Below are 25,391 nucleotides of genomic sequence, written 5' to 3' on the forward strand. Positions count from 1 at the left end.
TTTAGGTCAGTAGCAAAACCTAAAAACCTGAATGGGAAATGCGGTAACATACAGGATTTTGGTGACTTGCCTACTGAATGAAAATAAAGTCATTTCAAGCTAAACTAAAATCTTTCCCCTACAGGGAAAAAAGAACTGATCCATGATCTCCATCTCTCTAGAGGAGGCGAGAAGCAAATGGAAGCCCTGATCAAGGAAAAAGAAAAGCACGATACAGATGTGGCCTTGCTTATTCCCCACACAAATCCATTACAAACTAGATGCTCAAGTACTCCCCATGTAGTCTGTACTAGCATCCAGAGGTAACTAGGTACTTTGGAAACACTTTTAAAGCTAGTAATAATTTACCCACATATAAATAATACATCAAAATAGCACTAAGGGTCTAATGTAAGCTAACAAAAGCTAGGGAAGTCTGACTGAAAGACTGATTGTAGGAAAGTTACTTGGAGATAAGATTGTACTTCAGAGCAAGTCAAGTGCCAAGTTTGATTTCTTGTCTTGGAAACACAGATGTTCGCCTCCTAAGAGGAGCTGCATAACACAGATTTCTATTTCATTCCTAAGAATACTTGAATTTTCAGCTTAGGGAGAGCAAGAATGAACTGCTGCTTTAATTCGATACTTGGCTTATTACTGATCAGCTGTTTTGGTGATTGTTTTAAATACGTCTTTACTGTTCGACTGCACATAGATAGGGGAGAGTGTATTTTACAAGTACGTAGCATATTGACTTCTCGGAGGGTGTATAGAAGCAAAACCTCCAGACCAGCTGTTACAGGATGCTGCAGTCAAGGTTTGGCCCTTCCTTTCAAATGACTTGGCTTTTGAACTTCTCAGACCCTTGGAATTATTTTGGTGTATTCTGAATGTGATCTTCCCCTTCCTCTTTAGCTAAACCCACATAGCTCACACAACCCAATCTCTCAGATGGGTAATTCCCTCTTTACATCACGGAACTTATCAGACACGTGGGAAAATGGCATCCTCTAAGAATCAAAATACATATTGGTTTTAAGCCCTCACTCACCTACACCCCAAATGATTTAATGAATTTGGCTGTAGCAATTCTACTGCACCATTATGAGCAAGCACGCAAATACCACATATACAGAGGGGCTTTTCCATACTGGAATCCTGTACATATACATATTTAACAACTCCTACAAATGCATATTAATTACCCGCATAGACAGAAGAGGATAACGCAACTTAATGCCGTTATTCTTGTTACCAATAGAGAGGTTGCACTGTTAGAGAACATTACCACAGAATTACACAGTAACTATGCAAAAACAGGTATGTCACCATAACAGCAGGAAATTCTTGGCATGACTCTCCATTTCCAAGGATCTTTGGATGAAGACTGTACTACAGAGTACAAATAATCCCTAAACTTCAAACAAAACGTGAAAGACACGATGTCATGGGGGCTTCCGGCATCTATTTTTGCTGCACTGTTTCTTGCACAGTTTCATTATGGTGGAGATTTCAGTCATTCTCTGCATTTGGCTGTTTCAAAACATAAGGAAACTGAAATGATACTACGAAACCAACCGTTATAATAATAAGACAGCTATAGAACTGTGGCAAACACCTACTAAACTGAGTAAAGCAAGCTTGAGAAATGGCCGCAATTGTCCTTCGCAGAAGAGCTGGGCAAGGAAAAATACAATAATCTGATCAATTTCTTAAAAAGAGACATTTCCTTTCAATGCCAGAACATGCTTGGGAATAGCAGTGAAAATCAAGCCGGGGTATCAGGCCTCCAACCAGCCCTTGCTGGTACCAGAGGATGCTGGTGAGGAGGCTCACTATTAAAAGTTCAGCGAATGACCTTCTTCAACTGGAAAATGACCTTACAACTAATAAGTTACCTTAAATATGCCACAGAACTTGGCTGGGGGGGGAATCATCCCTGAGGAGAGAGATGGCACCACTTACATACCTGTTTTTAAGGCTTTTTGAAAACTTAAGTGCACAGGCCCAACACTAACCTTCTCCAAAAGGATAAATTTCACCTTCAGAGCATAAAACCTTCAATCTTTGCATATTAATAGGGTAGGGCATAGCACATGACCTGGTCATGCAGGACAAACCAGTCCCTAGGCATAACATAAAGGGCTTTTCTTGCTATAAAGTTCATTATTAACTCTATTTTGTACATGGCATAGTCAATAGATCTCATGAAAGAGATGGGAAGGAAAGAACAAATTGGTGAAATAATGCTTCTAAATTTCACAGCTCAGATGCATACGTGAAGGAGACAGGGGCTGCTACATCACTATTCAAATTAAGAAGGTTAAGGTAGAAGAGAAATTGAGATCTCGTGCTTCCCATGCCAGTGATTCTCCTTGCAATTAAAAACCATCCAGCAAGATTTTAAACTGCTGCGGAAAGAAGTCTTCTGTTTCTAGAGAATTTTAAATTCCAGATTTATTTATTTGTTTTTTAAGAAGTTGATTGTATATGCAACATGAAGGAAGAAAATCCTGATGCTCGAACAGCGGGGCAGCAGAAAGTGCCAGGGGAAAGCAGCAGGTCAACATAGGAGTGAACCGAAAACTGCTTTGCAGCCATTTTATCTGCGAGTTAAATTTAGGAGTATGAAGCTATAAGCAGCTTGTCTCATCAGGGCCAAAACTGCCACTCACTCACGGGAAAGACGTGATTTGGTTTTAGTGAATGCTAATATCCAGCCCCACCTATGATCCAACTTTTCCTCTCCACCTCCCATGTTTCCGATAGTCTTTTTCAAGAACTGCTCACAGCCCAGCCACACACAGTGGCTGTAAGACAGAGAATACCCGAGATATGTACACTGGGTGAAGGAGAAAGAAGAGATAATTTAAGAAACTTGCTTGTTAGGAAGAGACACAAACGAAGCAAAAATAGTGCCCTCCATCTGCATGGTAAAAATGCCACCCCTTTCATTCTGGCTTGCAACAAATGCCAAGTTTACTGATCTCTTTGCAACCTTGCTAAAGGCACCGGTCCAGGTTACTTTCAGTTAAGATTTCAGTTTAAATTCGACTGCAAAGAAGTGTCTAAAACCCGTTACTTCTTTTGTGTATTCTCTTAATTTATATATGGTCAAAATGCTGGGGTTTTTTTCCCCCTACCCTGCCCTGCTTTTGTCAGGATCATTTTTATTTCATGCATTTTTCAAGAATACCAGAAATTAGTAATTTTAAGATGGAAAATGACTGACTTGTGACGGCAGCTGTGCTAGTAGGGGACTGCAATCACTGTTAGCGGTTTCCATTACTTCATGACATTATTTTGTCAGATTTCCTTCAATCCTATTTCCTATGAATTTATCAGCTTTGGAGTCTGAATTACCACCAGAACGCCACACTTCTCTAACTTCCTATTTCTTCCATTAAAGCGCTGAAAAATAGCAACTTTTAAGTAACTGGATCAGAGAATATTGCATAGAATTCCGTCATGTTCGTGAGCCCCCTTCTCTACACCATTCCCTTACGAACAAGTTAAAAATAAGCAAAGATCTTTCACCTATTGAGAAAGGCACATAAACTGCTTTTTCTTTTTAGCCATAAGATAGATCTTTTCCTATCACAGCAAGGAGTTTATTACTAAAGGGCTCACTAATGCATATGGGCAGAGTGCACTGATACAGGTTCCTTTAAAGAGTGGCTCTGTTTATCGGCATTTTGCACATGAATAAATAAAACTGTCAAATTCTATGTAATTAAATGCATTTCTGCCAGTACATGTGCAATTCTGTCGGCTGAAATCTGTACCCTCAAAAATGGAAGCATATTGACAATCCCGCTGTAGAACCCCTCTGCCAAGGGATACTCTTCCCTTGCTCTTAGCAAACATAGTACTACACTTTCTTTTCTTCCCTAACCATCCAGAGAGAAAAAAAATGACAATATTAGCTGCAGTATAAAGGTATTTCTGTTCAAATAGCCTGGGCCCTTCATCCACAGCTTGAGTAAGAGCATAGAACTGGAAACAGAGAGAGAAAATAAAACTGCTTTCAGAGAACATCAGGAAAAACCACACTCGGGCGTTGCTGATTTTCTGGAAACTGCCTGTGCTTTTATCCATCAGGAAAAGAAATGTTGTAGGGAGGGCTCTGCTGCCATGCTCTGGGCCCTACAAAACGCCTGCCCCGTGAGGTGAGCCCCACATCACAAGCGCTTGGATAACACCTTATTTCCCATGTAAGCAGTGAAGCAAGAGGGTAAAAAGCCACCGTGCTACTCTTTGGCATTCCTTCTCCTCCAACTTTTTATCCTTTTAATTAAGTAAAACAAAAAATTATTCTAATACGTGTTTTCCTAAAAGCATTACTTCAAATGCCGCACTTGATGAGAAATACAGGCAAAACCTTTCAGTGTTCAGTCTCTAAACTGGGGAGGTCTCTGCCAGTTTGAAAAGCCAGTAGGTACCTCACCTCCAACAAGAGAATCTCAGCAGTAGTTCAAGCTAATCCATTTTACTTTCCACTGAAACAGAAAAGCAGCTGTGACCTTGGCTAAAAACCGGGAACAAACAGCTGGGAACATCACTTCAACCCTACGAGCTCGATTGGAGGGGGCTTGTCTGCCCCTGCCCTTAAACGAGGTGGTCACCAAGGAACCCAAAATGACCCCCCGCAGGACGGGCCAGGTCACCCCAATAGCATCTCAGCAGGCTAATCCACATTCAACGCAGATCATTAAATATGAAACAACAAAAGGAGCTAAGCCGTTAATAAAGTGCCAAAAATATAGGAAATACTGACAGCATTTTATTTGATTAATTTTGTAATAGAGACCAATGACAACCCTTGGCAGGATGGAGTGACTTCTGACTTATGAATGCTGTCTTTATCCAGCAAAATTACATGATTCAAATGTAATAATGGAGCTTAGAATTAACAGTTAGTGTTATAAAAGAAAGATTTCCTCTAGGGCAAGCTACAGATATGCTTTTTAAAAATCATTACAGCATTAAAAACTGGGCAGACGCTAAAGAATCCTACAGAACTAGTGGAAACCTGAAAAGCAAAACAAAAATAAACAGAAAAAACCCAGAAGATCTAAGTTTCAAGGCACTTACGTATTGCTTATTAAGAAGAGAGATTGACCTTAAGTGCTGCATTTGCGTTCAACCTACAAATACAGTTCTGCTGTCGTATAATGCAGCAAGAGCTCTCAGTAAGCATCATGGAATGCAATCATATAGACACAGGCACAAGAACAGTTTGGGGAATATTAATTTAAAGAACAAAAATAAATCTTCAAACAGAAAAAAACCCTCACTATGGAGAAAGCCGAGAGTCACCACTTGACTGTATCAAGCACCTGGATCTCAAATCAGCAGACAAGGACAGTAGAAACAGACTGGCAAGTGTATTGCCTATAAAAAAACCCAACCTGAACCAAACAACAACAACGAGAAAATACAAAGAACTTAAGAAAATATCTGTGTCTTCCAGTGAGAAGTTCTGCTTCTTGCCCGAAGACACATCTTGTTATGACTTGCATTAAGGTATGTGTATTTTTACCAGGACGTGCATTTATCGACGGAGCTGTGCTTTGTAAGTCAAACCAGGACACTGTACACATACAGAGAGGTAACACTTTGCTTCACCATGTTATTTCCCTCGCTGGCTGTTCCCGCGGACTAACTGCACTCCGGATCAGAAGCCGTAACCGCTTCCAGCACGTGCTGTCACATACTGGTGTCTGTTATTACAAATTGCCTCCTCAGCTCATCACAGAAAGGGGCAGTTGCTCTCTCTGTTTCTCAATTTTAGGTTTGCATCACAAGTCCCCAATTACCCAAGGAGGTATCCTGAAACAGCTAGCGGTAAAAATAGGAAATAAATCCCTGCCTTTCAGCCTCCTAGAGCCTTCTTTTCTTAATCATGAAAAGGACTGATTTTAGTGTACTGATTCTTAATTTGTGAAAACTTGCGCTAAGTGCTGCTGTTGCACGTTAAGAGACTGTAAATGAAATACGGAAGTTCTAAAACATCATGCAAGAAATGTGGTTTCACATCTTACAGTCAAAAATCCTACTTATGAATTAATACAAGCACACTGAGGTGTAATATTGGGAACATACCTTTAAAGTCGGAACTCCTCTCCCCATCCCTCCCTCCCCCAAAATCAGAAAAGTAATATTAATTAAACTTAAGAAGTAATGAATGCACCATTAAAGTGTCATCAAAAAGATGCTGACCTAAGACAAAAGTTCAATGATACACAATACGGTCAAAAAGTCTTCAATCAATAATATACAGTATGACAACTACATCTTGTAAATTATACCCAATACTGCCGGCAGTCTATCCCTCTAAAGAATATTTGCCCCCTTTCATCCCTTCCTAACAATCAGATAATAAAATACAGCACCTATAAATAAGCAAAAAAAAAAAAAATTATATATATATATATATTTATATATATATATATTCCGAAATCATCTATTGTTAGTTTTAAAGATATGGCAATAAAGGAGTCTAAATTAGCAAACTTGTAGAAGCCATAACTGATAAAACAGCTTATTGAAAAAAGGTGGCAGTAATGCACTCTATGTGTGCACAAGTACGTAAGAAAATACACAGACGTATAAAATTGCACGCACACACTCACGCACACACATCCTTCCACACACCTCTATGCTCACGCATATACATATAGACAACAGGAGGAGTTAGAGACAAGTTAGAATTTGATTTGTACTTTGATCAGCCCTAACTTGTGCATAAGATAATGGAAAAAAGGCTGTGTTTCTGCAGGGCAGAATGGTCTAGACTGGGACTCGAGAGCACGAAGGTTTTGGTTTGGAGTTTGGGCTGTTTCCATCCTGGTAAGAGCCCGTCTGGTCATTGCCATGTACTCTTTATCCACGCAAAAATAAGCTTCCCACAACTAAAATGTATTTAAAATCAGTGCTTGTGGTGGGAAGAGAGTCAGTAAATGGCCACCAACAGCAGGAAAAGGTCTCTATCTGAGGCAGCTCCAGTCCCCTCTTAGTGGTGTGTGTGACAGCAATCGTACAGGTGAACTATGTTTTTTAATCGATTCCAGGTAAGCTGAATGTCTCGGGATATGGGATACGTCCCGAACTAGCAGGCTGAAATGTTACTGGCCAACGTTTTTTGAGCGCTCTGTCTTTACTGAATGGAGATCCTGTACACTACGAACCAAGTGAAATGAGATCAAGTACATGCTGTTTCTAAGTTGTCTCCTAAACCTCCTAGATATGAGGTCTGATCAGCGTGCTCTGTGGTTAGAGGTTAAAAAGCAGATTATAAAATACCTAGATTCAGATTTTATTTTTTTTTGTCCTGATTTGGCCTAAAATGGAGTGTATTAAACAAATTCTGGTCTGCAAAAGACCAGAATCAGTTAAAGCTATGAAACAATGTGCACTACGTGTCAATATTCTATTTCACTTACAAGAAAACACTAAGTCAGCTACCACAAATTAAGATATTTTCCTGATGTGACTTTTTGACTTTTTCTGGGTTTTTTTTTTGTTAAAAAATAGGTGGAGTAAATGTGGGGTTTTTTTTTTTCTTATTTTCTTTTTTTAATTCAAAGTTTCAAACAAGATTTTCTTTTCCTTTTTCTTGAAAATACGTAGGAATCCAAACTAGTGTGTTTAGAGTCGCTTGACTGTGCAATCTCTTAGTGGCAACTGAACAGCTACAAAAAACTTTTCTTTTTTCTATTTTCTTTTTTTTTTTTTTTTTTTTGCAAAATCTCCCCTTTTTCTTTTTTTTTCTTTTTTCCTGGTTTAAGAAGATAATAGTGTATTATCGCTCTGGCGCCATTAGATGGCAGATAAAAAGCCCCCTTTTAATATGTGGGTTTGATTTTTTTTCGTCTTTTTTTTACTGTTTTTTTTTTTCTCTTTTTCTTTTTTTAAAGCCCACACCAAAGAGGAGGGCACAAGGCAAAGCTGTATGAGTTATTCCAGAAACTGTGGAAATCACTTTAGGGCAATAATAAAAACACTTCAGGGTACAAAAAGCTTGACTACACATTTCAGTTTTCTTCCTCGAAAACAACAAACATAAATTGGGCTTAACGCTCCTTTTTTTGTTTTCTATATGCACCTTGGCCTATGGCGTTTTTGCCCTGTGGCCCGCAGGGCGGTTAAGTGCGCAACACAATAAAACCAGTAGAGGTCCAGTTTCACTTCCCAGCTCTCCAGAGTTGGGCGAGTTTTAATCTCAAAACTCCCACTCGACGGCCTCTTCCCGACTCGCGGCTTTCTCCAAGCGGTGGATGATGTTGTTCAAGTTCGCCGCTTTCTTTTTCCTCAGGGAGCTGTCTCGCGTGTTCCTGGAGCTCGCCGCCTCCGAGAAGCCGAACAAGCTCTGAAGAGAGTTGGCTTTCTGCGAGCCTGCGGCCGGCGTCGAGCTCGTACTTGGCACACTGGAGATTTTCTCTGAACTTTCTTTTGACTTGTAGGAGCTCTCCCCTGTAAGGACTGAGGTGGAGGCAGCTGAGGTAGAGGCATCCCCTTCCGTGGCAGAGTTTGGCAGTGTCTCCAGAGCTTCTCCCGGGCGCTGCGATGCCGGCGGAGAGCTCTGGCGCGGTGCTCTGAGCCTGCCCTCGTCGTCGGTGTCCTCCAGGCTCTCCGCCTGGAACGGCTCCGCTTTCTCCGAAGACCTGGCGCCTTGCAGTGCCTCTTCCCCCGCTTCGAAAGCCGACTCCGCTGGCCCTCCCTGAGACTTTGTGGTTGCATTGCTGTACTCATCCGCCTCCGGGCCACTCGGCTTTCCTTCAGGTGGGCCTTCTGCGTCCACGCCATCGCAGCTATCTCCCTCGGAGCTGTGAGCGGCCCTGCTGCTTCTGGCGGAAGGAGAGTCGCTCGACCCAGCCTGGCTCTGGCTCCCAGCTTGGATCTCCTCGATGAACAGCTCCCGGCGGATGCGAGACCTAGGAGACAACAGAGAGGGCTGGTCAGTGGGCTGGGGGTCACCACCACTGAAATGCCCAGGCACCGTTCTGCCTGGGCTACAGGCACTAAGGTGGAAGCACTCACAGCCTAAACCCAAAGGACTGACTGAAAAGGCATTTGGAAGAATGTGAAATATTACTAAGATGCTTTTAAGTTCATTTTCGCTGGCCATGTCTGCTGTGAAGAAGGACACTGGGTCCTCCATGGCATGGTGGGAGGGCAGCAGCCACAAACAGGATTTTGAGCATTTTTGGTAACTTCTGCAGTGCTCAGTGTTGAGACTGACCTTCCAACTTCAACCAGGATGTTGCTATCTATTGTAAATCTGACGGTGATGACTGCCCCTTCTAGGAATCACAACAGGCATTATGGAATGAAGCAAAAACGCAAACCTCACGCAGATAATCAATTTGTACTTAAAATGATTGGTGAAAACCAATGACAGATCATCTTCCCCATTTTTGCAAGTTTAAATTGAGTAACGTACATAAGTGTATGCTCCATTTTTATAGCACTGGATGTGCTTTAAGGGACAGAGATGAAAGGCTCTGCAGTCTCCCATTCTCGTGAAGTCTGACATCAGGAAGATAAAACTTTGCAACCTCTGGACCAGAAAAGGGATGATTTTAAAAATACAAATACGTTTCTAGTAGATCCAGAAGAAAACAGTTTGTAAATACAAACCGATTTGGATTTCTACAAGAAATGAGCTACAATTTGCCTAAACAAAACACAAATGAGGAAAATGGATAATCCCCTCGGTGTTCTCCTGGTCACCAAGGAAGAATGAAGATGAAACAAAGTCCATTGTTCTGAATGTGCTCTGGGGAAGCACAGCTTTGACAGGCTATCAGTCTATGAGCTAGTCTGACTTCTGCCTCACATTTTTATTCAGAAAGTCCATTTCAGAACATGAGTAGTGACAAGGCAAGCAGTGCATTTCAAAAGAATTAATGCACTCCATGTGTGCTTAAAATTGCCCGCTGTGCCACCTTGTGCCTCCTATTGCTTGAAGTGTGCAGTAATACCCCAAACACACTACCTTTGCCATTTAACTTGGCTCTCTCCCTCTTCCTTCTCTGTTTAGAAGCTTCCACTATCCACACAAGTACAAAAATAATCTCAGGGTCAATGCTAACTCTTCTTCTGTACTGTTCTGTCAGTGGGAGAGGTTATGACCACTGTTCAGGTCCCAGTCTGCAACCAACAGAGAGCTTCAACGACTTGTAGTCAGGGACCAGACTACAGACACAGGGAGAGTTTAGCAAAACTTTATGCTTCAGAGTGAAGATAACACTGTTTCAGCCAGGAAGAACTGCTAAGGGTCTTGCAAATCACAAGCGAAATGCTGTCCCAGCGCTGATGCCTGTATGAATTTTTCATTTTCCCTAAATGTGCTATGGAAGACAGCACACAATGGAGAAAAATTAGGATAAATGCAGAACACCATCTGAATACTGCTTTTGAAGCTAATGATATTATTGACTTACTTGAAATGCAACAGAGTATTTCAGCAGTACTTGCTGACTCTACACTTTTGAAGGATTTACAGGGTCTGTAATTTTCCCTAGGAGAATATTATTCACCTAACAGAAGACCACAGGTGCTAACATTAATTTTCTATTACCATTAATTGCATGCATCCTGCAACACTGATTATCAGGCTCTATTTATGCCTATAATCTCCCTGCATGGACATTGATCCAGAACACACTGCTTCTGTAACATTCCCCCAACTCAGGAGAGGAAACGGGTAAGAGCTTTGTGCCCGCATGGCATTTTAAATACCTCAGCTCCAGCTAGATACTGAATGATGACATGCTCAAGGGGTACCTGACCACAGCCGCACAGAATACAGGCTTGATGCCTGTGGAAATCCTGGAATTCACACCCAACGTATTGCTTCTGGAGTCAAGACTGGCTACTCATCAACATAGGAATTAAATCCCTCGGGTAAAGAAGATCTGGTGACAGCAGCTAGGAAAGTCCAGAGAGTATTCCTCTCAATGGAAGGTGCTGGCCTCAACATAACACATCCTGTTGGCATTCATCAGTGTAACTCAAAATACCAGAGATCTCCTGGGGTATACGCTGAGGTTCCCTGTACAAGCCTTCACACCACACCTAAACAAGCACAATGCTACTACAGTTCATTGAAAAATATGGCCAGAGCAAGGCAATGATGTCTAGGATCCAAGAGGACTAGATCACAGTCCAAGAATGTCTGATTTAATTCCTGATGTTTCTGTAGCATCACCTCTGTGACCTCATTGAGTTTATGTGCCAGTTCCCACTTGTGAAGTGAGACAGAAATCTCCACCTCTTACTCTTCTGTACCATTTTTAAGACAACAGAGCCTCAAACTCCGATGCGTCCTGTATGTGCTTCACTACTACAAAGTATACTTATTTTTATGTTCTGAGAGCTATGTGATTGGTATGGGTGCAAAGCCATAGACTGGAAGAAGCTTGCAGACATGCCAAAATCCATTATAGCTATTTATATTCTGAAGTTAATGATTTCTTTGGCTGCTGAGGGTGTAGGGGTTTTTTTAAGTTCATTTTGCTGCATAAAATAAATGCTAGTGTTGACTTCCCAGCTGGTGAATATAAAGGTAATTTTTGCTTTAGCAGTCACCCTTGGAAAGTGAGGTTTGGGCTGAATCCCAAAGGAAAACCATTGCTGTAACAGGATTCCCAAGAATCAGGAAGACAAACATCTCCAAATTTGTAGCCTGCCTTATCTGAAGTTATTTTAAAGAAATAGATGCTCTGAGATGTGGAACTGCTTATGTATGAAGACTCTTCAGTTTGGAAAAGAAATGGCCGAGGATGACTATAAAAGAGATAAGTTAAGTGTGGCCTGGAGAAGATGAAGAAGGGCAGGAGCACCCATTCCTTATAATACATGAACTGCAGAACAGTCAGACCTTGCTCCCTTAGCAGAACATGTAACTGTACCTCTTTTGCAGAGTCCTGCAAATGACTTAAGAGAAATTCATGCATGAAAACTAAGAAAATTGTTATACAGGGGAAAAGAACAGGCACGTGTGTTGATTTTCCAGTGGTGGCAACTGCTCAGAGCACCCAGGGATCCAAACAGGCTTGAAATCTCTCATTACAGACCTGGGGACTTAGCAGCACATCTGGGAACAGGTCCAGCCCCCTCAGTGCTGTGAGGCTGGTGCTACCCACCAGCTTACAGCACCTTGTTTATACATTTTTCATTCTGTATACAACTGTCAGCACCTAGTCTACATTCATGTATAGCTTGGTGTGGCTAAACACGCTGATCAATCATGACTTGTCACTCTTTCTCGCAGCACGCCTAAGCAGGAGATCTCATGATAATGAGGAAGATGACACATGCCACCAGTGCTCCCGCACTCGTCTGCATAAGTGAGAACAGCACATTTTGCTGTCAGGCCGAAGGGAACATATTTTCATAGGCATCCCTCCAACTTGTGTATAATTGCCTAGAAGTGGGAATCGGAAGAGAGGCCTGCATGTGGAGGACTCAGAGCAGTGAAAGAGGCTGCATCTGTAGTGCATTCAAGTCAGTGAAATTCAGTGTAAATATGATTATTTGTTGGTTCTAATTTCTTAATTTTGTGTTGTTTACTATAAATACTATTTAACTATTGTGCATAGTGCTTCTGAGCTATCTTATTAAACCAGGCTGCTCCTGCTTCAGTGACCTCTCTTTTAAAGCTGAGAAGGGACAAAGTGGAAAACACCCTTTAAATGTTAGCAGTTTCCTAAAACAATCTGGACTAATTGGGAACATTACTGGCTCCAAGGGAAGAAGCAGAGTAGTACTGAATCTGGTATCTTCACTCTACCTGTTCAATAGTCATTAGCACCAATTTCTTAGAGAAAAAATCTCCTGTACTAGTTAAGATTCCCAATCCTAAGCACAGGTGATAATATGTTTATTCAAATCCTTGTAATTCTTATGCACCTTTCTAATGCTTCTTTTTATAGATGTCTCTAGGCCAAAACCTGCTTCAATCGTTCAAATGTGGTGAAGGTTCCTTCTAATGTAAGCAAGGAACTAAACAGACCATGTTATTTAATTTCAGCAGGACTCAACAATTTAATCATAACTAAATCATTTTATCATAAATAAATCTGCGCCCACATCTTGGCTTCAGGGTTATCAGTTCTCTGCCCTTCACGACTGTGTGGAGCTTCCCAGAAATACAGCAAATATCGTGCCTATTTTCAGAGCTCTGGGACTCAAGATCTAAAAGAAAATCCTGGTTTTGCTCTTATGTGGGAAAATGTGAAGGAGCACAGTTCTGGTGCCATCCAGTAAAGGACACTTACAAGCACCCCCCATCAACTGACCCAGGCACGACACACCTACCAAACACCTATATGTGTGTATATACATGCAAGTGTATGTCTGTGTGAGTGTGCATATGCAAGTGAGAAACACCAATCTTGCTTACTTTACAAATATTCAATAGTGGACATCTCTAAATCCACGCCCACCCCAAGAGCAAGACTTTCTGTTGAAAAGCACTACTTACATCAATATATGAATATTGCTGCTCCTCAGGGATAACTTAAAATTAGCCTGGAGCATCACTGTTAGTTAGAACCTCCCTGCTGTTGAAACTGTTCATCTTGTACGACTGCTCGGTGCTAGCAGAAGCAGCACAGCAGCACCCTGCCCAAACGAACAGAATAAATCCTTTAGGAATAGGGCTCCTGGGAGATCTCCTACCTGTAATTGTGGAACCAGTTGATCACGGTGCTGGTTTTCAAGTTGAGCTGTGTAGCAAGTTCCTCAATGGTTTTTGGTGATGGGTATGGCTTTTGCTGGTAGGCTCGTTTCAGAGCTTCTTTCTCTTCTGGTGCCAGCACCACCCGGGGCTTCTTGAGCTGGTGCTGTGGCTGTGGGCTGGCGCCCTGGCTGTAGTCTATCCCAGCTGAGGAGGACTCACAGGACTGACTGTCGCTAACAGAGCTGTGTCGCCGCTTCATGTAGGCTGAAAGAGAAGTACATCAGATGAGCCCCAGCTGAATACAAATGCAAAATCAATGAATGTACAAGCGGTGGAATAAATGTGAAGATGACAGGTTGTGGATACATGGATGGGCTGTTTGGAGACAGCAGAAAGGAAGAGGCATCATCACAGATGAGAGGAAAGCAAATGTGGGGACAATGTAAGAGGCAGAAACAGAAGAAAAGGGACAAAAAGATGATGAATTCACTAGAAGCCTGCCAGAGTTTTCTGCTTTTTCAACGTGGGACATAAATAACAGAGTTCAGGTAATACCACTTATTTCAGATGCACTCTTTTGAGTGGCGAACGTCCACACAAATGCCTGATTAGGACAGCCGCACTTAACTTCTTTTGGTTGTTAAACGCTGCGGGTGTATGCTAAGGTCTCTCTAACACTTAAGCTCTCAGAAAGCCTGTGGGAGCTGAAGGCAGCCTCAGCTCCGGCTCCAACACACGATGGCGCCCGGCGCCCAGAGATCCCAGCACTGGGCCGAATAACCCGGCAGGCGTTTGCTGCTTTTTCCTACAGATCTTCGCTATAGCGGTGACAGGTTATGAAAGAAAAGCAGCCCACAGCATCCTCCCCCTTACACAAGCTCATTCAAAATTAATGTATTTAAGAAAGCTCTTGCTGCACTCATGGTGCTCGGTGAGGCTGGTGGCAGAAGCCTGTGATACCACTGGTGACACTGCTCCCGGATGGGGACAGAATTATCCTGGCAAATTCTGCAAGGAAAGAGTCTCAGCAAAGGCTGTCACTGCCTTGATTGATTTTCACTGGGCAAAGAGAGGTGGGATTTCCTGCACCTGGCAGTATCGTGCGCAAGCATTGCTAATGAGGGTGCTGAAAACAGCAAATAGAGATGATTCTTGTCAATAAAACCTTTAATGTTCTGTTAAATACCTTCTAGATATTTAAGAGTTGAGGTATTCAAGAGCTGCAATTTGATAACCAGATTACACCAGCCTGACATCAATCCAGCAGGCACTAAATCTCCAGGAGCTCCTATGAGAGCCAGGCACCAATGGAGGGCACGTTGCACTGGTGAGCAACCGAATTCTTCAAGAAATAAATGTCTCTCTCCTCACAACTCTGCCTTTAGGCTGAGGGTGCACAAAGAATGAAAACTCAACACAATGCAATAAACTGCACGTTCAAAGCCCTTCTCACACAAGTCAGCTTCTTCTGGCAGAGCTCCTGATGGACTGGCCAGGTTTTGTGTCTCCAGTGGCTTCAGCATCCTGTCCTTTATACAGCAGTTATGTCCAGTGGGACCATTTTACACTGTGTCTTCCTATCACTGAAGTGAATTTTGAACACATTCTGTAACCTTTGGGGGTATCTGCATGACTCTCATTTTGGTTTTCCTGAATATGACAGATTACCTGTGGATTGCCTACTGTGTAAGATCACTGATATGGAACAGAACGTGTGTTGCTCATGATCCATCACTCTGCCACAATACAGTCCTGCATGCATTTGAAATAACCATAAAAAGTGAAATTGTGTTTTGGTGTTTATTTAAGTTGTTCCAACTGGATGCAGAACTGCAAAGTGACCCCAAGTAAATGCATTATTTCAATGTGACCTGTTTGCCTTATTTCTGCAGCCTTCAAGGAACTGTTACAACCTTCAACCATGGAATTAATCACTCCAGCAATAAAACCTCACATTTATATAAGGTCCTTCATCTCAAAGCTTCCTAAGTGTTATTTCAAACTTGTATGGACATACAAACTACACACAAGGTTTCCTTGTCTCCTTTAATAGCACGACCAAGAGGTCTGAAAACCAGCATCTATCACTTCACCACCGTGCAGCAGCTTAAAGGAGGCCATGAGACAAACCAGAACCTTGCATGGAAGATGTAAAAGGTGTTTAGGCTATCTCTGACTGGAGCTTCTGGAATTTGGTCAGGCAACTGAGTTAACATGAGATACCCATGCATCAGGATACTCTGAATCTCTGCTTTCTCTGCTCTCCAAAGGATGGCATTTTGGGCAGGTCAGAGCTCCCATCTTTAGACTGCTGAGGTCAGCACGGAGCAGTGATGCCTTGGGAAAGATACCATGCCCTAACACCCACCTCTGCTTTTGCAACCTCACACTGGGATCACAAAAGGTGCAATGGCTGATTTGGGGGTCTCTCACATGAATGGAATAAATTACACAAATGCACATATTTCCTTAACATAAAGAGGAGGATGTCCCACTGTTCTGTCACAAGCAATTGTGTTCCTGCAGGACTATATATATTATCAGAACAAACTTCCAGGGGGCCAACGGCACAATTGTGGCACTTCTCCATGTGCTGAACTAGCACCCAAGCTTTTGGCTTTAATGGTGGTCTCTGGAAACTTTAGATGACGTTTAAAAAAGCTTTTCCTTTCTAATTCTTATTTTAAACATATGTGCTGCGTGTAGACAACATAAGGAGATCATTCAGCACATTTGCAGTGACAGCAAAGCTCAAACTGGAATCCAAGTCACAAACACACTTTATTTCTGGAGAAGTCTGATTTTTTTGCCTGTGATCGGTCTCCCCTTCTCAGGAAACCTATGACCCCCCCCCCCCCCAAGATGTAATTTGGGCAAAGGCCTGGATCTGGGTCTCAGACCACCTTGTCAAGGCCAGCTTTACTACCTTTTTTCCCTGCTGCTGTTGCCAATCCAGCATCCCTGCACCCCTCTGGGAAGACTCCCCAGCATGTGCTCAGCTACAGAAGCAGCAGACACTATTGTAGAACTCGTGGCTGCCCACTGAGGTAAAACAGAGCCCCTTTTAATATCATTTTTATCTTACGCTGTATTGAACAAGATTATTAAAAAGTGAAATAATGGGGAAATAAAGGGAATTAAATTTTCTCCTGACAGCAGGATTCAGTACTGTACTGTGAGGAGTGTGATGTTACCAGCAGCATACACACCGGGAAGTTGTAAGGAGGAGGAATGAGCTCCTCCAAGGCTGGAAAGGTGGTGCAGGGTATCTCAGCCTAGTGGGCATGAACCCTTGGCTTCCTCCAAAGAGGTTAGTTAATGTACACTGCACATTTTCAGAGCCTCTCAAAATGGACATTTATAGCACAAACTTCAGACTAGAGAACAGAAAAAGAGATCTATGCACCTCACCTTTATCATAATTATTAATTTACTCCCTTAATAAAGTGTGGCAGAGAAATAATTGATAATAATGTTTCACTGGTAGCAGCTACAGTTGCATTGTTCTTTAACCACCATTAGCTGAAGGGAAAGTTAAATTCTTAATGTGGCTCTAGAGCAATTCAAAAGGTTAAATCACAGGATCCTTATCTGCATGAAAGGATTCTGCAGAAAAGAGAGGCTTGAATTCACTTTAGACTGCTCTGCTATGAGGACAGCACTTACACAGTTCAGGAGCTCAGTACAGAGTCTAAACGATTTATTGCCTTATCTCTATTCAGGTGCCATCTCTATAGTACATGTATTGCACAGGATTTGATAAGAATCCAGTTTAGAAAACAGTTTTGAAAGGATATTGTCAGTACTACTTTTAAATTATTTGTATTTTATTTTCCTGCATTATGGGCAATATTCTCTTTGAGGCTACAAAAATCCAGCCAGCTGACAAGTTTATCTCTGCCATGTTTCTAACACAGCAAAACCCATCATGGTTCCCTTTGGTTTACAGCTGTAGGTGGGAAACCCAAGTGGATTTTACTCCCAATGGAAGATCACACACAATTTGTGATAAGATACTGCTCTGCATTGTATTATACTGGTTACTATGACAAGGATTTGAATTTGCTCTTAAAAGCATGCAAGACTACAATTTTCCCAGAAGCTCCCTCCCTGCAGTTTTAAATATAATTATAAAGTTCTTGATCAGATGTGTTAATGCTTTCAGGACATCAGTCAACAGCAGTGCTTTCAGTGCACACGATTAATGCAGTCTGTACTAATATCATTAAGGGCTAGCTTGAGAGATGCATATATCATTAATTAGTTAACTGCTGATAATGGCAGCCTCTGAGTCACTCTTGTAAAATCACATGAATGTACTAGAACCAGGGCTCCGCATAACCACTGGGTTTTAGCAATGGATTTACAGAGAGCAACATAAAATTTCAGGATATACTCTTTACTAAGATACCCAATAACAGCTGAGGTGTCTCACAGGTACATACTCATGACCTAGCTGGTTTTTGTGACCATGTATTAACACAATCAGCTTCCTCTATCCCTATAAAGGCCAAAAATTCAATTATTCTCAAATTCCCTTTTATAAAGACTGCATTTTTCTTTCCTCCTAGTGACCATCAGTGCAGTACTGGCAAGAAGCTCTCTCGGGAATCAATGCACAGTTCTTCCAGCCCAACATCTGTGACCAGCTGCAGTACTATTAACTAACAACCCAAAGCCAGCTCCCAAACTCACATTTCTCATTTGGTAAGCCAAGTTATCAGTGATACACCAGGGCCTCAGTGATTAATCTATACGAGAATATAGCACTGATTTCATGACAGCTGGTGAATATTCAGGGTTTGGGGTTGGTTTTTTGTTTGGCTTTTTGTCGAGATGTATCCGCTTGAGCTAGCATCAAACATAGCTATGAAAAGCCGTCAGGAAGTCCTTTTGCATAACCTTCATAACGCTGGATCAATGCTGCCTCTATACTATTTATGGAGAATTATAAAAGACACGGTCATCTCTGAAAAAATGGAAAGCCTGAGTCAGCAGTTCTGCTCCCAGTTACCTTTTTTCTCCATTCGTTTCATATCCATCAGCTTCTCCACGTTGTTGGGATCGTTCAGCCACAGCTGCATGCGGACAAAGGGTTCCCGTCCCTTCAAACTCAGCTTGTGCCAGGGCTTCGGGCGAGCCAGAAGGTCTGAGACAGAGCCTTGTGTTAGCCCTAGGATTGTCTCCCCAAACAAACGCTGACCTAATACGAGATTGAAAATCGCATGAATTCATTCAGCTGAGAGACGAGGCACTCTTCATAGTTATAAAGACAGAACACGTTTACGAGATCGTTCATCAATTATTCTTACTTCAGAATTGCTTGAAAACCCAAGAGAAACATTTAGAAGAATAAAAGCTCTGCCCCCCACTAAATGTGTAAATATTGAGCTTTAGTTAAATCCTTAGGATCTGACTGTGGCAAAAGGGGGAGCTCAACATGTTTGGGGAGCAGGACCTTACAGGGAAACAGTGTGCAAAAACCACAATGAATGAGATTAAAAATAAACTGAACTTTTAGCTAAGCAGGCAACTAGCGAGAGCAGTGAGGCTACTTAGCTCTTATGCAGGAGGGTAGTGCAACAGCTTCATCCCAACAGGGCAGTCAAAACATTTCAAGCCATCAATGAACCAAGACCGATGCACCCCCCCTGCATTCAGCAATGGTCATATAAGTGTCCTCAAAGGCACATGTACATATTTTGTGTTGTACTATCTGTGGTGTTCTAACTGTGTCTTACCAACCTACAGATAAACACATTTTACAATGTAACAGCTTTTTTTACAGCTTCTACAGTACTTCTAGTTAAGAATACTTAATTTTAATTCTCCTAAATGTTATCATCTAGCATGGCAAGAACTGCGTATGCTTTTCAATGTACAACATTTGTATGTGCATCGGTAACACTAGTTTTACATGGTTAAGATCTATCTTATCAAAGACTGTGGAAAATGCCTGTGCAGCCCAAACCCTGCCATACAGCTGCTTTTCTAAACCCCTTCCCTTCAGTGTTCTTCCTAATCTGAGCTACTTTGATACACGACAGTTTTGTTACAAGATGGAGCCTGAAGTCATCCGAGTCAACACCTGTGATTCCTGATGGAAGCACAGCTATCATGTATTTTCAAGGCAACACAAAGATCTCTCCATACTGACCAGGTTTAGGCCTCAGGGTCTTGTGTCTGATCAGTAGCTCCTGAATGCCCTCACTAACACACAGCAGAATGCTTTTTCTTCACTTCCTAGCGAGGTCAGCATCTCTTAGCCACTGGCAACAAATAGATCCCTAAGGGACAATGTGGATATGTGGGGACTTGTGCTCCTACAGCTGTACAGCACACTCCCACACTTACAAAAGCACCATCAGCCCTTGCCTTCACAGCCTCGCCTGATCCTGGCAAAACAGGTCATGGAAAATAGCTGCTCTATAGACCTACACCCCCTGTGCTTAACTCCATGGATCTCCTCCTCCTCTTTAAAAAAACATTCCAAAGCTTTTGCCCTGGTGATTTTTTTTCACCTGTATGGAGAAAGGGGGGAGTGTGGGAGCAGTCAGAAGCTGCAGAACGTCCATGCAGATGCAAAGGGCAGGTGGGTCTGCAGAGCTTTTAGAGGAAGCAGCTGAGATAATGAAACGCAGAAAGAGGAAACAAAGACAGGGCTAACATGACACAGTCTGCTACTAAACCCTAAACCAACCCTGGAAATGGTTCTCGGAGACTGAACAGAAACCTAAAGTCAGAATTCACTTAAGCTCCTAAGTAATAAGTGATTTTCCACTACTCTCAACATCAGGAAAATCAGACAAAAGAATTAATTCAGAGCCAATTTTCAATCATGTGTATTGCAGAGCTAACCTCCTCCCTGTTTGTACTGAAAAACATCAGTAAGGCCTCATCCATTTACCTTTAAACCTGCCAGCAAGATAACAGCTACCTTAAAAATCTTCTAATTTGCCTTCCTAAATAACTTCCCTTTAATGTTCCCCACAGTTTCTAACCCCAGGCTGGGCTCTGGCTGCAGTGCGATGAGCTCCGACAGCTGCTGTGCAGTGCCAGGGTGCCCACTGCGACTGCCCATGTGGCTGCCCAGTAAAACAGAGCAAAGAACTGATCCAAGTCAAACCAACTTACTGAGAATAAAAGGGCCTCTTTTGACTCAGACCAACTGCTCTGGTTTGCTGTGTGGCCACAGGAGCAGGAATACAAGCACAGATTTGCTGCTGAAGGAAATAAACTTCAGACTACAGCCTAAACATCAAAAATGCGTACTTGGAAGGAGGTAATGATCATGTTCTCTAGATGTTAAGAGCAAAGCTAAAGGCGTCATTATTGTATCCCAGGATATGGCAGGACAGGATAGAGCACCTGAAACACTCCCAAGGTAATTGGGCACGTGTCAGAAACCATTCTCAGGAGGTAGCAGGTATACACCACACTCCATCAGAGCGCTATTAATAACTGGAATATTTTTAAACACAGGTTTCCTAAAACTCCTGCTAATTCTCCTCATCTTTCACCCTAACATCCTTCATGACTGTTCCCACTGATGTAACTCCTCCTGGATAAACCCTGTTTATGGTAAATTATGCTGGTTTCATGGTTAGTCCTGGCCCTTTCTGCTAAACCCCCACCACTGCAATCCTTCAGTAGCTCATTGCATTTGCTTTCCTCTCCAAGTTACATGTTACCCAGCAGGGAATCACTGGTAATACTATGACATTTGGGATGCGGAATACTAGCAACATCTCAGCATTAACACTGCCACCATTATCTGCTAAAATGGTGACTGTTGGATCAATGTTAAAAGGCATGGGAGGAGAGACCCACCAAACACATCGTGAATGGCTTTTGCACAACCATGGTCTTTGCTGGCTGATGTTACTGGAACAACTGAGCCACCACCAGTTGCCTAGGACAGGTTCATAAGGCCCTGTGGCCTAAGACAGAGAAACCTATGCACCAAGTTAATCTGGTGTACTAGCACACTGAGGGCGCAAAAGGAGACATTGAAACTGGTTCCACACCTAATGCAGAGTTTGGGGCACATTTCCTGGCTCTTCTGCTGCTTTTTAGGCTTGTCAGCCACACTGTAGGAAAACAAAAATCATGGGAAATAAAAAAGACTAAGTAAAAATGGCATCAAAGCAAAGGTCAACAAAAATACTTTTACAAACCTCTCTGGAGCACCAGAGCCGGTACAGCAATCAACAGCATGTTGCCCAAAAACTAGGGGCTTGAACCTGCAAACCCGTACCATGACCTGTAGCTTCATCTCTACGTTACCTCCACTGACCAAGCAACCACAGTGTGCCCATGCAAACGCTCACAAGCAAGTAATTCTGCTGGGTGCAGCGGAACACCATTTCATCAGGGTATGTCCATGATCAGGGACATTTTCTTTGCTTCCTAAATTACGTTAAATGAGAATTTGCAACCTCCCCCATCCCAGTATTCTTCCCCTTAAAAACATATCTGACATTATTCTGTGCCTAGCTGAAAAAACCTTCCTTACGTACTCAAATATGGGGTTTTTACTTATACAGTTGTAACAGTTCACTTAATATGGATGTTCTTCTCATATAAGGACCATCAGCAGTCTAAACCTAAACCTATCTTTCTGGTCCCCTCTCTGCTCACTGGAGAGCAACTGGTACCTCTGGAGAGTACCAAACATCTGTTTGGGACATCTAAACACAAGTGAAGTGAAGCCCATGCTAAGCCCCAGAAGCATGTACAGGTAACACTGGGGCAGCCTTACTGGCTTCCCACTAGAGACTTCAATGGATTCCTAAAGCTTTCCAAAGCCTTGCGAAGGAAGCAAGTGTTAAACACATGTGAAGAACCAGTGATTTGGAGGCAGAGTGGCAGTATTAAGCCTGGATTTCCCATACTCAGATTAGGTTATTCCCTTTGACTATTCCAAATACACAGTCATGTCAACATTACACTTAATTTGACACCCAAAACCTCATCTGTAAACAAAAGCAGCCTTAGCTTTGCACATCTCAAAGCAAAATAACTGAATGGCCCCATGTACTTCTCTACAGGTTCACCTAAACCTCAACTGAGTCTGAATTCACCCTACTAGCTCTACACGTATGTTACACTTTTGCTTGTGATGCACCTCCCTCTCTGATCATGCTGGACTCTTCTAATTCACCTGTGCCTAAAATGTTGCGGCCTTCCATCTACAAGCATGGGGAAAACAGCATTCCTGAAGGGAACATCTCCCTCTCTTTGGGGTTCTGGTCTTCTTGATAGCCTGATGGACTGTATTCAGGTTGCTGGGAGCAGCATCTGGCTGGTGAGCCAGAAGCAGAGGTTAAGAGGAGCAGGGGTATGACGATGTTTTAAATAGAGTGTGACAATCTGCAAGGATTTTTCTACCGGTTTGAAAAGAATATAAAAAGATCTTTTTAACAGGTTAAAGCTTAGGCCAGAGTCTAACCCAAGTATTCTTGTGAACATCTACTGAAAGGCAGCTTAAAAATAAAAGCATGAACACTCATTTTGGTCAAGAAATGAGAATGAAGTGATTTACCAAGATTGTTGTCCGTTAGCACTTCTTTGACCCTCTTTGTGATGCCGTAGGTATCCAGCTCAGGGGACATAGCAACCAGTTCTTGAATGCTGAGTGCTGAGTGGCCCGACAGCGGCAGAGGTGTTGTAGATTGGGATTCAGAAGCAGGCGGCTCGCTGGATTCCTGGGATTTGCCATCCTTACTCGTCTCAATGGTGGGACAGGGCTGCTGTACCAATTCAGTCAGGCTCTTCACTGATTCACTGGAACTCATGGGAGATTCAGGAGCAGGACTGCAACTGGCAGAAGTCTTTGGAGTGCTTTCTGTAATTAAAAGAAGAAAAAAGCCCCCACTTTAGCATAATTGTAATGTTTTGATTGCAGGATATTTAACTTGCCTTCTCATTTATATTCTACCTACTTAAAGAAATGCCTAAGTATGCAAAATACTACTTGTTATGACTTGGTTACTAAAAAGCCTCTTTTTAAAAACAGAATTATTTTCTAATTTTATCTTGACTCATCTCTGCTTTCTCATACAGACAAGATGTACAAATACAAATAAAAATCAGGAGAAATTGAAGCAAAATAGTCCGCAAGTTTGCAAGAAATCTCCTTGCTCAGGAAATCTCAGAGTTCTGCTTTCCACAACATTTTTGTGTAAAGGATGCTTTTAAATCTGCCATTTTTAGACCGGTTTAAGCCTCCTTCTGTGGCTTGCAAGAAAACTCACTCAGCTACTATTTTGTAGTGCCAATGAGGGATTTTCTACCAGTGATACAACTTTGTAGCTGCAGAGCGCTACTGATTTCATTTTGTTTCTTATCACTCGCATCACATTTTTGCACTTCTCTTTGCCTAGAAATAACTTAACAAGATTAAAATGCAGTTTGTAATTATGGTGTATTAATTAACGTGTTTGAGAACCCAACATAAAGATAGCCAGTGGATCAGGAGACACCCAAATCTGTTATTGTGACACTCTGTTTAAAAGAAAGCTTTCTGAATCTGTTAATTTGCCAGCAAAAGTAGGCTCTGTACAAAATGTTGTTTCCCCCTAATAAATTCACAGTTATCTCTAATGGAACGGAGCTTATGCTGAAAATCCAGACATCTAAGGGCACAGTCTAAACATATTTTCAAGTAACAACACGTAGACAATGTGGTTTAGAAGAACAATTCCCTTCCAAAGATAGAGAGCACATGCAATTTCTCCCCCATTTTTGTGGGGCTGCCTCCTCCTCCTTGCTGTCTCACATCTCATTACTTGACACGGTTAATCGCATGTGTATCAGATTCATACATCAGTGGATTCGTCTCAAGCTCTCTGGAGGGAGCTTACAAGGCTCTCAACGGCACAGGATGAGGCCAGTCTCCATAAAGAACTTAGTCTCTCTAACAGAACTCTTTTCTGAGGCCGGCAACACAACTATGAGAGGGGCTCACTCTGCAGCATCAGCTCCTGTCACTAACAGCAAATTTCACTATTTCTCAAGTTTGTTTGTTATGGAGAGTATTGTCAAACCATTACAGCACATGCAGCTTGTGCAGCATGGAAGCATACCCCAAACACTAAAGGAAAATGCTATGTAAGTGGGGTCCGCACGGAGCGAGGTGCATAGTGTAATTGTGTTGCTCAAGGTAACAGAAGCTTTCAAGATGTTGCATTTTAGAGAGGTTTCCTGACACCCCTACATAAAGTTGCTTCTCAAAGCAAGCAACTGGACTTTTTTCCTTAGTGCTTTATGAGAGATGCAAAAGAGGCAGCCATAAAAGGAAAGCAAGGTGCATATAAATCTTTAAGGTAATAGGGATCCTACAAATCTTATTTCTTCTCTCTGTTCACCCCAGGTCATCACACAACTGAATACAAACCCCAGCAAATGTTATTTTTGTATCAGGAGCAGCAAAGGAATTGTACTGTAAATTTGCCCTGATTCACCCATGCGAGGGACCAATTTGGCAGATCATCCATCTTGTTCACTGTACACTGTCAGGGATGGCATGAATTCCCTCCATGATAAACAGATTTCTTCTCAGGTCTGTGTCCTTTAACCCACAGCAAGGTCAAAATTATGGCTGCCTAGCTAATAAACTGCACGGCACTCGTTCAAGTTCCCTCTAATTTTGTCCCTTGTGCCAGCTTATACAAATCTTACTGAATAACTAGAGCAGCTGCAAATTTCCTATACAATTCCT

General features: G+C 42.2%; 1 protein-coding gene across 11 annotated transcripts in view; it reads right to left on the minus strand.

Moving 5' to 3' along the window:
* CUX1 (cut like homeobox 1) overlaps positions 1-25,391 on the minus strand; it is a 269,998-nt gene that overhangs the window by 22,920 nt on the left and 221,687 nt on the right. For 5 of the 11 annotated variants that reach the window (XM_065694950.1, XM_065694947.1, XM_065694946.1 and 2 more), the window contains 5 exons: positions 23,214-23,516; positions 21,697-21,759; positions 18,684-18,872; positions 13,669-13,933; positions 2,671-8,915 (listed from right to left, as the gene is read on the minus strand). The exons of 1 other annotated variant lie outside the window; for it this stretch is intronic. In XM_065694950.1, coding sequence (XP_065551022.1) covers positions 8,204-8,915; positions 13,669-13,933; positions 18,684-18,872; positions 21,697-21,759; positions 23,214-23,516 — 1,532 coding nt within the window. In that variant the 3' untranslated portion in view covers positions 2,671-8,203. Of the gene's footprint in view, positions 1-2,670; positions 8,916-13,668; positions 13,934-18,683; positions 18,873-21,696; positions 21,760-23,213; positions 23,517-25,391 lie in introns of those variants that run through there. 5 more of the 11 variants (XM_065694955.1, XM_065694951.1, XM_065694948.1 and 2 more) reach the window with 1 other exon arrangement.

Source organism: Lathamus discolor, chromosome 14 (genome assembly GCF_037157495.1).
Source record: "Lathamus discolor isolate bLatDis1 chromosome 14, bLatDis1.hap1, whole genome shotgun sequence".
In the NCBI taxonomy this organism is placed as follows: Eukaryota; Metazoa; Chordata; class Aves; order Psittaciformes; family Psittacidae; genus Lathamus; species Lathamus discolor.